The sequence below is a fragment of the Pestalotiopsis fici genome (assembly GCF_000516985.1).
Source record: "Pestalotiopsis fici W106-1 unplaced genomic scaffold PFICI_Scf_1, whole genome shotgun sequence".
In the NCBI taxonomy this organism is placed as follows: Eukaryota; Fungi; Ascomycota; class Sordariomycetes; order Amphisphaeriales; family Sporocadaceae; genus Pestalotiopsis; species Pestalotiopsis fici.
This window is the reverse complement of record NW_006917091.1, coordinates 5,933,862-5,947,638: the sequence shown is the minus strand read 5'-3', so window position 1 is coordinate 5,947,638 and position 13,777 is coordinate 5,933,862. Positions and strand designations below refer to the sequence as shown.

General features: G+C 51.3%; 3 protein-coding genes across 3 annotated transcripts; all 3 read left to right on the top strand.

The window, feature by feature from the left end:
• Window positions 1-4,562: 4,562 nt before the first annotated feature.
• Window positions 4,563-8,024, top strand: PFICI_01748 (uncharacterized protein; the record flags this gene model as incomplete). Its single annotated transcript, XM_007830329.1, has 12 exons — window positions 4,563-5,336; window positions 5,393-5,575; window positions 5,636-6,116; window positions 6,170-6,171; window positions 6,223-6,330; window positions 6,382-6,443; window positions 6,562-6,723; window positions 6,775-7,218; window positions 7,272-7,499; window positions 7,573-7,762; window positions 7,827-7,932; window positions 7,990-8,024. The coding sequence occupies 12 exons, from the start codon at window positions 4,563-4,565 to the stop codon at window positions 8,022-8,024; spliced, it is 2,775 nt and encodes a 924-aa protein (XP_007828520.1).
• Window positions 8,025-9,272: 1,248 nt separating this feature from the next.
• Window positions 9,273-10,861, top strand: PFICI_01747 (uncharacterized protein; the record flags this gene model as incomplete). Its single annotated transcript, XM_007830328.1, has 4 exons — window positions 9,273-9,484; window positions 9,570-9,633; window positions 9,694-9,874; window positions 9,936-10,861. 4 exons carry the CDS (start codon window positions 9,273-9,275, stop codon window positions 10,859-10,861), a joined length of 1,383 nt encoding a protein of 460 aa, XP_007828519.1.
• A 713-nt stretch (window positions 10,862-11,574) lies between these two features.
• Window positions 11,575-13,472, top strand: PFICI_01746 (uncharacterized protein; the record flags this gene model as incomplete). The annotated part of the gene is made up of 5 exons (XM_007830327.1): window positions 11,575-11,753; window positions 11,843-11,927; window positions 12,013-13,080; window positions 13,154-13,211; window positions 13,276-13,472. The coding sequence occupies 5 exons, from the start codon at window positions 11,575-11,577 to the stop codon at window positions 13,470-13,472; spliced, it is 1,587 nt and encodes a 528-aa protein (XP_007828518.1).
• Window positions 13,473-13,777: the final 305 nt, after the last annotated feature.

Below are 13,777 nucleotides of genomic sequence, written 5' to 3'. Positions count from 1 at the left end.
AAAAAAAAAAAAAAAAAGAGGGAAGGGGGCGCGGAGTGAAGTTTGAAGGAAAGATGGATGGGAATCTGTAGGGGACGGAAATGGATGAGTCGCCCCAGATATCACAAGCAAGGCGGAATCGATATTGGGATGTGAAGAAAGGAAAGATGTGGGACGGCAGCGTTTGGTGAGCGAGATGGGATTTTGGAGGGTCGAAAGTTAGACACGGCAAAGACCAAGGCTACGGCGACGCATCAGAGCCATCCCACGGATCGTTGTAGGTAGGTATGTATGTCCGTAGTATGTGGTGACCTAAGCAGATGGACCAGACCAAACCGAACCAGACCAGACACACCAGACAGGATGATAGTTGTGTTTTTGGGAAAGCAGCGAGAAGAGAGGCTCGAGAAATATTAAGGTCGGCAGACGGGCTGACCAGTCAGATAGACGCAAGTCGGCAACGGAGGCTTGTAATATGCGGTCGAGGTCCTGGTCCATTGGGGCCAAGCCAAGAGGGAATGCAAAGGTAAAGAAAGGAACCAGAGCTACCACACCACAGAGGAAGAGAGAGAGAGTTGACGTATCTGACGGACCAACAAGGTGACTGACTGACTGACTACGTACTGTTGATCCGAGAAAAGGAAATGCTGGGCAAAAGCGCACCCGTGTATGTAGGTAGCATCGAACTTGCCTAGTCCCCACAGACCGTCAAAGAAGTCGACGATTTAAGTGTGGATATGCGATGTCGATTGATGAATGGGATTGGGGGGTGCGGAACACATTTCGAAGGGGAATCTTAACAGGTCGGACTGGATGGAGGATGGGAAGGGGGGGGATCGATCATTCACATTCAGATTGTATTGATTGCATACCTCTGCCTAGTAGTATTTGCCTGCTTGATACTTACCGAACCGGTATGTACTTTTTCTTTCTTTACCTCTTCTATTCCCTTTTTAATATCAAGCTGCTGCCATGAATTCTCTTTCTACTTTTATTTGTTCCCTTCCCTTTTTCCTTCTCTCTCTCTTTCTCTCCCCTGGTTGCCATGTCCCCCATTTGTGATTCCCTTGCCTGCCTCCATTTTTACCTTGCGTCGGACCTGGGTACCGCTACATGGCCGATCCAGGGACGTGGGCGAGACCCAGCTACCGATGCCACCGTCGATTTTCCTCCCACGCGTACTAGGAACAAGGGGAGGGAGGCACATTGGTACAAAGACTTTCCTGGTCCCACACCCCTTGGCGCATGTGTGGTGTCCTTGGTGCCCTGCCAAACCCCAAGTAGCTCAAGCGTTGCACCTCATTTTTGACTTCATGTTATCCCCCTCGCCCTAAATGCTAGATCTTGCCATGCAATTCACCCGATCGTGCACCAGGCAATGGCCGCCCGCCAGGTATCGAGGAAATAGCCATATGGCGGGGTCGAGTTTGAAAAACGCTATGAATTATTCTGGATGATGATGATGATGATGCAGCCGATGCCTTTTTTCTATGGGAGACACACACACACACACACACATATACTCTGGCTTGCTTCCAAAACACGCAGGACTTGTTGGCTGCTCCTCAAGCGACCGGGATGAGTAAGTAAGGCAGGCGAATCACCGAGCGACTATTGGCCCGTCTACAAACTACGTATCTCCTCTGTCTCATGGGAGTCAAATGGCTGGCTGCCTGGCTTGGTAATGTTGGGCAAAGCAGCGACTGGGAGTATCAGCAGGGCACTGCTCAGCATCACTGCGAGATTCGTGCCGTTTGCCTAAGGCGCTGCGACATATATCGCATGCATTTGCACTCACTGCAGTGTACTCACCAGTATATATGCCTGGAAGGAGGGCTCGCGAATGTGACCGATTAGATCGCGGTGTTCCCATGTACCATGCGCCCATCTTTCTCCGTGGCTGATTACCGCGCTGCCTCTCTGCTGTCCCTGGTGTGCCTCACTCATTACGTACTGAGCATAATGCCAATTATAATTCTCTGCATAGGCAGATCGCCATGGACTGCAAAGATGCATTACGCACGATCAAAATAGCGACAATAAAAATTGCGCACCTTTGGGTGGCAGGTATCCGACCAGCCAATATATCAATATCTGCAATGAACTTGATAATGATGTCAAATCATGGTAGCAATCCGTGTCGATGGACGGGCAAAATGATCCTCGCTGACGCTGACTCGGGATCGCTGGGTAGAGATGGAGGTGTCAGGTTTTGAATTTGTCGGGCTATGCCTGCCTCAATGGGGATCGCCGTCTGGTTCCCATTGTCAATCCAAAGTGGGCACGCTTCAATATGAGTGATCAGTAGGTACTTGGCGTCGGCCACCGGTGACGACCTCCAAGTTAGTACATACCTACACTCATCATTAAGGTAGTGAGTATATAACAACAACCATCATCTACCTGCTCAGTCACGCATGATGGCGTTTCTGGAGATTTATCAAATCATTAAAAAAGATTAAGGCATAAGATATATCGGTAGAACACTGGATGCATATATTTTTCTTTTTTTCCCATGTCACAGCACCACCAGCGGACCGAAGTCATGGTGCCGACGGCCAGCCTCATCAATCGTACATTAGTCGTCTGGTCCCTTTATGCTGCGGAAACCCGCTACATATTTTCTTCTCTGGAAAAAGTCCGTCCGGAGCTCAGACCGGCATCTGCAGCCCAGCACACCCCCCAGCCCAGCCCTCTGCTCTGTCGAGCTTTGAGACACGGTGGAAGTAACCGAAACGGATGGCACTTTGCACGCAGGAGCCCCCACCTTTCTTCCCTCTTCTCTCTCCCTCTCTCTTCTCCCTCTCTCCAAAATGGGGTCGCACACAGCCAACTTGACAGGACGGCAAGGGTCAAAAGGCAAGCTCCACATATTGAATCAATGAGGGTTGGTCGTGCGTGCTAGCCAGCAGCAATGTCACGTCCTGTGGTGTAGAGATTACCAGCCCATCATGACCAGCAGCAGCCCGTGACTTGTCCTGCAACATGTCTTCATTCTTGCGTGACCTTTGTATGCATTCGTACCGCCCATCACCTCTTGGTGCACTGAATGATTTCTAGTAATGCCGGCATATAGAAGTGGGTGGAATCTCAGATAGGCGACTCACGGTTTTGCGTCAGAAACCGGCACGTAATCTCCAGACACTTTCACCAAGGCGCCTTTTTTTTTTTTTTGCCTTGAAGGTAGTACTTCAATCTGGGCGAGCCTGGGTTCCCGCTCGGACAACTATGCAATACGTATATAGCTACGTAGGTCGGCAGCATGTCCTTTATTAATCCAGAGGCGTAAGCAAATAGATCCCACACTGACGTGTTGAATGGTGCTGTCTCCCTTTGGATGTCCGCCCGTATTTCCTCGCTCATATCAAAAGGTCAAGACCGTCGCACTTGCAATACCAAATGCGCGAGCGCGAACCGCCCACTTGGTGTCGCCCATGCCGCTCACTAGTAGTCATGATTTCAACTGGCTTTGGGTCTTTTTTTTTTTTTTTTTTTTTTTTTTGCAATCAGTCCCAATTGCAAGATATACCGCCTGGCGTCACGAATCTGGCTGAATTGAACATCTTGCATTCTTACAAATGGAAAGACATGGACAAGTAGTCTTCTCCAACAGAAGATTATGAGTTGCTATGACAGAAAGGCCAAACGTCTACCACGTATCTTTATCCCTTTCACCCATGTGCGTTCTTTACACTGGGGGATGGGTTATTTGGAACGGCGCTGGCCACGGTTACTTGCTACAAGAAGGAGTTTGGCCGCCGTACTGTGCCTACACCCAGATGGGCTTTCACCTGTGTGCTTCCAAACTTTGCTAGCATGACGTACAGAATCTAGCTTGACTTGGCAGTCCGTCAATTGATACCGATCAACCCAAGATGGACGTGTGGCGGGTTGCTCTTCCATGCAATTTGAACTGGAATGATTGCGACGATTGAACTCTGCAGCTTCACTGACTGTACACAAGAGCATGGCCTCGACCTGGCCACGTCGTGTTGGGGCCAAGCAAAAGGTCGTGGCATGCCGTTACAAGCCTGCAAGAAGAAGAGAAAGGCCTTGGAAAGCGTTGAAGTCGGACTAAAGATGAGAGAGCAACGTCCACGGTCCAGGGCTGATTTCACCGACGTGGCTTGGCACGACCCTGGCGCTCCAAAGCTCGGACCTAGTGCGGGCGGGGCGTCCCAAGTCAAATAAAATAAAAGAGTCTGGCAAACGGGGGAATTTGGAGGGAGGGGGGTTCGTTCCTGTATGTACGACAGAGTATGTGCCTAACGCTGCTGCACCTTATTAAGTTGGTGTGGCGGTCAGGTGCTTCCGCGTCAGAAATGCCCCTCCATCGGACACGCTCGTGTCGCGTCACGCCAGGGATCAATACATTAGACAAAAAAAGCTGGCTTGTATGCATCTGCCTGATCCATGCCTTGTACATTATTCTAAATCCACGATTGGATAATGGCCATGTAGAGACAGAAACTCTCGTTTTTCTTTTGCTCAAGTGCTTGTAACCTCACTCACTACTTCAATGGATGCCCGCGTTCGAATCGTCATCATCTGGCAGCCAAATGACTGCTTAAGCTAAGGCGACGATGGAGCAGCGTCAGGGCATATTACATCAGACCACCATACAGGCAGCCAAGGCGCCACGAAATACGTATCATACCACCAGCGTCGCTGGCCATAAGAGAGCTTCCTCGGAAGCGGTTCCTCAGCGTACTGCGCCCGGTCAAGCAGCCCAACGGACCGACTTTCACCGAGCGCTGTCTCTCGGTCGGAACGTGCCCAAGTTGATTGCCAGTGCAATTACCTTGACCGATCACGGGCAGCAGCAGCTTTCCGAGATATCGGAATACTCTCAGCGAAGAGTAATCTCTGCCACGCCTACTTCAACGGTTGATAGGTCGTTGCTTTTGTCATTTTCTAGATATGGCCTGCCAGCTGCACTAGTCAGCAATTTTGCTGCACTGGGCATCAAAGAAATATATCCATGGCAGAAACACTGCCTCATGGGTCCCGGTCTCCTGGACGGGTCCAAGAACCTGGTTTACACCGCGCCCACCGGCGGTGGAAAGTCCCTAGTTGCTGATGTGCTGATGCTGAAACGAGTCTTGGAGGACCAAAATGCCAAAGCACTCTTAATCTTGCCGTATGTGGCCCTCGTTCAGGAAAAGGTTCGATGGCTGCGCAAGGTTGTGCAAAATATCCATCGTAAACCCCCAGGTGCAGACAAGGAGACCAAGGAACCAGGACTTTGGCGGCGACGAGCTGATGAAGACACTGTGCGAATTGTTGGTTTCTTTGGCGGCGGAAAAATAAGGGCTACTTGGGCAGATTTTGACATTGCGGTTTGCACTTTTGAAAAGGTACCATCATGGCTTGGGAAACATGTCGAACATGCCAGACCACTAATGACTTTTAGGCCAATACTCTCATCAACACGGCCATCGATGACTGCTCCATATCGAAACTACGGGCTGTTGTGTTGGACGAATTACACATGGTTGATGACGACCATCGAGGGTATCTTCTTGAGCTTACAGCCACAAAACTTCTAAGCCTTGGACATGACGTCCAGATAATTGGCATGAGTGCGACGTTACCTGTAAGTCAGCACACATATACCATGACTGGCTGTTTCTCAGTAGATCTAATCGAGTTTCAGAATGTTGTCGTCCTTGCGGAATGGCTAAATGCCCACAGCTATCAGACAATGTACCGTCCTGTGCCAATAAATGAACACCTCGTGTTCGAGTCCAATATTTACGCCGCTTCATCGACAAGCTCAATGTTGAAAGCAGCCACACAGCTCAAAGCAGACTCTAAACTAACACAAACGTCAAGCTCACCTATTCGAATCATACAACCCTCACAGCATAAAGAGTTGCAAGATACTGTGCTGAATTCTGTGGTTGCTCTGACAGATGAGACCGTAAGGGCAGGTTTCGGCGTCTTGATCTTCTGTAGCAGTCGCGTAGGCTGCGAGACAGATGCCAAGATAGTCGCCCGCGTGTTGCCAGCCCCTGAAGAGATTGGTGATAGAGCCGCAGAGAAGCGGGCTGATCTACTGGCTGATCTAAGAAGTCTCCCGTCGGGACTTGACCCCGTACTAGCAGAAACCGTTCCTGCCGGTGTTGCATTTCATCGTGAGTTGTGTATTCTGCAATGCCATGCCGGGGCAATTTGCTAATGAATATAGATGTGAGTGCCCTTGGATCGTTTCAAATTCATTAATTTGAACTAATTACGAAGGCGGGCTTAACCACTGAAGAACGTGACTTGATTGCGGATGCGTACGATTGTGGTACTTTGAAAGTAATCGTCGCAACATGCAGCTTGGCCGCAGGCATTAATTTACCAGTACGGTGACTCCCATGACCATGCCTTTAGCAAAGCTGACTCCCTATCCAGGCTCGAAGGGTAATCCTTCACAACGCTCGGATGGGAAGGGATCTTGTCGGACCTTCGATGCTGTAGGTGCTGCCATCATTTAGGAGTCGATGTGGACTCGACTAGCAAAAGTCTACATACCTACACAGCTCGAGTGATGGAAACAAAACAAAGCAAATAAACTCACTAATTTTGTTATAGTCGACAAATGCGTGGCCGGGCTGGTAGAAAAGGCAAAGACGAGGTTGGAGAGACTTTCCTTTGCTGTCGTAAAAACGACCTCGAAGATGTAGTCGAGCTCATGCATGCCGATCTGCCCCAAATTTCAAGCGGGCTACTAACAGACAAACATAGAATACAACGGTAAGTGCTTCCAGAACTACATCTTGACCAAAACGACTCATTGATGAGCAGGGCTATTCTGGAGGCGATTGCGATTAAATTGGCCACGAGTTCAGTCTCTATCGATGATTACATGCAAAAGACGCTCCTCAGCTTAACTGCCGCACCAACGGCGATCCAGGAGCATGTGCAATCTAGTCTTGCGGACTTGACTGATATGGGCTTTATAGTTCCAGACCAGTCCGGGGGCTTTGAAGCCACCCAGCTTGGTAGAGCCGTTGTAGCGTCAGCTCTAGAACCGGAGGACGGTGCCTTTGTTCACCGTGAGCTACAGCGCGCCCTCAGAGCTTTTGTGATGGATGGCGAAATGCACATTCTTTACACATTCACTCCTGTGCAGGACTTCTCCATGACTGTCAACTGGCAGGTCTTCCGCAATGAAATGGATACCCTGGACGAAAGTGGGATGCGCGTCCTGACCTTTCTCGGGCTGAAGCCCACCGTCATCAATCGAATGTGCGTATATATTGCTTGGCACATATGACTCCCACGATGCTAATGTGCCGCAGGGCCCAAGGCGGCAAAATGAAGGAAAACACCCCTGAAGAGCGAGAATTGTCCAGAATTTATTCTCGATTTTATCTAGCCCTGCAGCTGCGGGATCTCTGCAACGAGAGCCCCGTTCATGCAGTGGCCCGAAAATATGATGTGCCTCGAGGGAGCGTGCAGACCCTTGCACAGACCTGCCAGGGCTTCGCTGCTGGTATGGTCAAATTTTGCGATGGTATGGGCTGGGGGTATGATATCCATCCCATTACACAAACGTGCCTGCGTCTCGGGTAGGTTAACAAAAGCTAATCCGGGCCATAGGATGATGGCAGCTGCGCTTGATCACGTTGCAGATAGATTAAAGGCGGGCGCAAAGGCGGATCTCCTTGAGCTTGCTAGAATCACCTTTGTCAAGAGTCGAACAGCTCGAGTGTTTTACGATAATGGCTTCAAATCTGTTGCAAGTATTGCCAATGCAGATCCAATGGAGCTCGTGCCCATATTGATGCAGGTTTGTGCTGGAAATAATCACCCATCGACTCAAGCTTTTCTTTCGTGTACTGACTTGCTGTAAGGCACAACCTACAAAAGTAAGGCTCCAGTCCAAGGATGAAGTCAAGTATGAAGAAAAGCTTCTGGCCAAAGCCAAGGTCATTGCCGATTCAGCCAACCGGCTCTGGCGTAAGTGGGATATTCTCTTGTATTGCATGTAAATTGCTAATTTTCTTCTTTTTGCAGAACTTCAGATGCAACAAGAGATCAGCGAGGAATAATCCGATCTGGGACATAGAAATGGTGGTTGCAGCAAAAATATCACGAAGAATGTTAAGTCGAGACCAAAACTATGGGTACGGATTGCCGGCATCATGGTCGAGTACGACTTGTATTTCAAAGCATGCCATTTGCATTCAATAACAAATTTTTGTTGCAATCGGTGCCTTGATATCGCAGTCCACGATTTGACGGTACTCTGATATCAGAACAGGCGTATTGAGGGCTGTGTTGACCACACCAAGATGCAAGCTGCTTGTTTGTCTGCACCGGGCTGGCAGATGAAGATTCAGAATGATAAGGAGCCATTATGAAAATTGCGACTCGGATTGACAATTAGTCTCGAGGATGGTTGGCTAGCAGGTAATGATATGTCCGTCGTCAATCCCAGTGTTGCTGATCATGTTCTGAAGTGGCACGGAAGAGGTCAAAAAGAGGTTGTTGGGAAAAGGACACACAAGTGTGGCATTACCGCGCTCGGTAACTTTGCTTTGAGGGGGGGGGAACAGAATCATTGACATGCAATCTGCAGGTGTTCAGCTGGGGTCGATATGTTGCGCACCAATGCATCCTCATCTGACCAGTCACAACGCTCGGCAGATGCCGTCACAGCCAGTCGAGCGTGCATGAGATTCATGCGGCCAACAACGAAGACGGCATGGCAGCCTTTTGCACTCCCGTCACACGACAGGGAAAAGCATTTCGGCTGGGTCCACTGACCTGCCTAGAGGCTACATATATTGCCTTTTGGGTGTCGCTTTGGTGGAGGGGGGGAAAGGGCCTCGCCTTACCGGTGTGTGTGCGTGGAGAGAGAGGGAGGAAAGAAAGAAAGAAAAAAAATGCATCCATCCCTACCTTACTTACGCCTATCTGCCTCTTCTCCCGATCCACGTCCTTCTTCCTTGCCCCGAATTTTGATCCTGCACGCCCGCGGACGGCTGTTCGGTGTAACGCTGGGCTTGACTGTCGATTGGCTCGGCGCAAGACACCGGTTGGCTGCCTAGGTAGACTGCTGACGCCGAAACCTAATCTTCCCATCAGCCGCCTTTTGCACCTGCAAGCAAGTGGGTTTGCGCGTCTGTCTCGGCTCCCTTAGTTTTGTTCTCCTCACCTCTGCGACCTCGACTCAAATGAAAGATTTGCATCATTCAAAAAGCCTCAAAAAGTAGCACTCGTTGCGCGCCTCACTTTCTCGACTCTAGGCTGCTTTGCCTCTTGAATCATAAACTTGTATATAGCCCGCCCCCATGATGGCCGACGATTCGGCCGGGGCTAGCCAAACCGGTGGTGCAAGCTCAGGGAATCAGACAACGGACAGTCCGCGCAGAACATTGGACGATGTGATGAGATCGCCATCGATAAATCCTCCTGGCGTCGTAGTGTTGGACAGCCTACATGCGGAGAAGAGCCGCAAGAATGCCTTGAATCCGCGGGAAGACTTGTGGCTGTCCTCGGCAGACGGGTAAGACGGCCGCCTCTTGCAAACGCTCCCACCTCATATTTGTTCAAACCTGGTCGCGTGATGTTCTAATATCTAATTCATAAAGTCGCTACAATTCGCCCATTATACCGTTGGAAGTCGGTACCTATCCGGACGCTCAGACGTTTTATGTGGGTGCTGCTCCAACCACGTCCTTGACCTGCAACATTACAGCTGACAATCGGCATCAGGTTCACAAGAATGTCCTTACCAAGACGGATTATTTCAAAAAGGCCCTTTGCGGCAGCTTCAAGGAGGCCGCGACACAATCCATCAATCTACCAGAGGAGGACCCGGCGATATTTCACTTCATTGTTGCCTTCTTATACGAGGACAAATATGTTCCAATCAAGCCAATTGCGTCCGCTCTGGGTATGGTCATGGGCTGGAGACTACATCATGCAGGACATGGCTGACTGACATTCCACTACAGTACCCGATGAAAAAGGAAAGGGGCTCAGTGGGGACGACGAACTAATGACTTCGGACTCGGACTCTAGCGGCGCCGGTGACGATGCAGCAAGTGACTCGTCCAGTGCACGAAGCCGGAGGCGCCGCGCAAGGCGTCGGAGAAGAGAGGATCGCCACTGGGAAATCAATAGACAAAAGCATCCCGGGTCGCACCGGATCGGATGCGGCTGTCGCCAATGTCTTGCTGGGGGCGGACCTCCCTGCTGGCATTGCCTGGCCCCTCGTATCCCCCCGCCTCCACCGCCCGTGATGCCGATTCATCCCGTCGGCGCCCCCAACGTCGTGGTCGTCAATGACGGGCGGAGGGTGCGCAACAACAACAACCGCACCCGCGACCGGTCGCGCATCGCGTCGCCCCAGCCGCCGAATCATCGCAGCAACAGCGGCGGCAGCAGCAGCAGCAGCAGTAGCGGCGACCGCATCCAGGGCGAAGACTTGCGATCGTGGCTGCTCACCTATGAGCTGAACCTCGACGTCTATGTCTGCGCCAACAAGTTCCTCCTCGAGGACTTTAAGCAGGCCATTGCGCGGTGCTGCATTGACATGCTCGAGTCGGCCGGCGCCGACGCGGCGCAGACAAAGGTCCTCGAGCTGTGCGCAAAGCTGTTTGCGGGACTGCCCGAGTCGGACCCTCTACTCAAGATGGTGTTTGCGCGCGTGGGCTTTTTGCAGCCGCTGCTCTGGAGGCATTGCCCCGAGGAGACGTCGGCCTTTTTGCTGGCGCACCCCGAGATCTCGCTCCTGATATTAAAGGAGACGGCCAACCGGCGCGAGCTGGATCATGGCATTAGTCAACTGCCGCCCATGGAGCGACCTTTCCTCCCGCCTCCGTTTGATAGTCCTTATGCGAGACCCATTGCGCCCATGCATCATCGGGCTAGATGGTAAAATATCTCTACCTTGGGGCACAACTTTTGATGAAGGAATGTATATTGCGAGTTATTGGGAACTTGTTATCGACCCCATATAATTTTTCTTCTCTCTTGTTTATTCCTCGCCTCATCCTTTGACGCGGGGGGCAGGTCCGGAGTCCGATTATATATTTAATTCATGCCAGGAAAATGTACAGAGAAGGCAGTAGTATAGTGAGCACTGGTTTGGAGTTGAAGGATTAAAGAAAAAAGTAATAATATTTCTTTGCTCGGTCTTGCCCCCCAAATTCTTGCTTCAAGCTTCTGTATTTCGGGAGCCAACAAATGTGCTCTTGGCGGACGGAGAAATACCCGCCCACATTCGGCGTATCATTGTGATCGACTGCCGAGCCCCCTTCGCCCGCTATTGGCTGAACTGGCTAAAGACGAGTCGTTTTTTCCCCCCAGGATTCCCCAACAATCGTCCAGAGTCTTGGGAAAGGCTAGCGAAAGAAATCCGGGGCTATTGCAGGGTAAGTAACTTGGCCAATTTTCTGGCACGCATATGGCCAAGTGGCTAGACTTGACGTCAAGTGACTGCATTGCAAGCGATGGCCAGTGAGTTTACCTAGCTTGCTTATAAGATCTGCACAAGAGCCCGGGAAACGATGGGCAAATAGTCTAGATTGATTTCATGTGCTGTCTGTTTCTCTCCCTTGGTGGGTTAATAAAGGGTGTGAGCTTATCATGATGAGACTCATGGCGATGCACATATGGTGGTTGGCCGCATTCGTGATTCAATGCGTGTTTGCACAGGATCTCATTGCGAGCCTCGACTACGGAACCTTTCAAGGCGCCTATAGCGCCCAGTACAATATCTCGTACTGGCAAAAGATTCCATTCGCAGCACCGCCGATTGGAGAGAACAGGTAAAGAAATCATCCATCTTTACAGACTCAGTATCAGCCGGGAAAGAGTGGCATACACAAGGAATGATCTAATGTTGAAAGTCAAATAGATTCCGCGGCCCCCAGCCGCCACTGCGCATCGAAAATGGCACCTACAACTCGACGACAACTTTTGACATGTGCCCGCAGAGGACGGTAAGTATAATGCCACCCCTATTCTCTGTCAAGCCCATCTGAAGAAGTGCAATGTCCAAGAAGGCTGACTAGGTGAATGCACAAGGTCAATGGCTCAGAAGACTGTCTATATCTCGGCCTCTACGGCCGGCCCTGGACCCAAGGGCAGCCCCTCCGCCCCGTCGTGGTCGTCTTTTACGGCGGCGCCTTCATCCAGGGGTCGGCCTCCTTTACGCTCCCGCCGTCGGCGTATCCGGTGCTCAACGTGTCAGAGTCCAGCGACATGATGTTTGTGTACCCAAACTATCGCGTCAATGCCTTTGGGTTTTTGCCTGGGCGCGAGGTGGCCGAGGACCCGCACTCGGACGTCAATGCCGGTCTGCTGGATCAAGAGGCCGCGATACGGTGGACGCGACGGTACATTGGCCAGTTTGGCGGCGACTTAGAGGAGATTTCCATCTGGGGCCAGTCGGCCGGGGGAGGCAGCGTGCTGGCGCAGACGATTGCGCGACAAGAGCTCAGTGATGATGCAACGGGGCGAGGAGAAGCAAGGGGAAAGCTGTTCAAGCGAGCTCTGGCGTCTAGTCCGTTCTGGCCAAAGACATATTCCAACGACGCGCCCGAGGCCCAGTCCCGGTACGATCAGCTCGCCAACCTGACGGGCTGTGCCGACGCGTCCGACACCCTCCAGTGTCTCAAGACTATCGACGTGGCTGTGATCCGCAACGCCAGCTACGCCATGGTCTCGGGAAACCTGTACGGACCGACATCATATCCCTGGGGGCCCATTATTGACGGGTCGTTCTTGACCCGATCGCTCTCTGAAATTACGAACTCAGCAGGCAACCTCAATGCCGAGTTGGTCTACTCCATGTACAACACCCACGAGGGCGAGAACTTCGTTTCCTCGGCCGTCGACTATGACGCGTGGATCACGGGCTTTCTGCCCTTGTTTTCCACTGCCGATCTCGCGCGGCTCAATGCCCTATACCCGGCCGCCGGCAGCGCAGAGTCCATCACGGCGTACAATGACTCGTACACACGGGCCGGCCTCGTCTACCGCGACTCGGTCCTGGCGTGCCCGGCCTACTGGACGGCCGGGGCGGCGCAAGACGGTGGCTGGCTCGGGGAATACACCATTTCCCCGGCCAAACATGCTTCCGACGTGAGCTATGTGAGTTGGAAAACCCCAGAATTTGGCTCTTCATAGCATCAATCGGGGTAACTAACACGAATGATACTCTTAGTGGAACACTGTAAACTCGATTCAGCAAACGGATCCGCTGCATTACAAAGGCTTTGCCGGTAAGAGATACTCCCAACTGCTGTTTCTGGCGGCACAAGAGCAAACTGACCTCTCTATCCCAAGGTGCTTTTGCTTCCTTCTTCATGACTGGGGACCCGAATGCGCTCAAGCTGACAGCGGCCAACGTCACGGGAGTACCGGCATTGCAGACGGGCCAGGAGTGGGTGATTGACAGTGACGGATTTACTACGAGCAACCTTACGCAATTCGTGGCACGGTGTAACTTTTGGAGAGAAATGGCAACAAAACTGCCGGTGTGAGCGATATCTGCAGGGTAGCTATTTCATATGAATAAATTGACATGTGTTGCTATGATCCAAATGCCATTTCTCCCATGGTATTGCATTGCGTTTCAAAGACAGTGCAGCCACATGAGTAGCTTTGACAGTTGGCACCGACAAAGACCCATAGGTTTAAAGTATATCGGAAATAAACTTGAATGAATTTGTGTACCATGGGAAGAGCACAAATAATGACGCCGTAGATGAGGGATATTGGGATTTTGCATAACAACTTCATACTTACACGGGAAACGCGACAAAAATCAACGTGTTGAACTCTGATC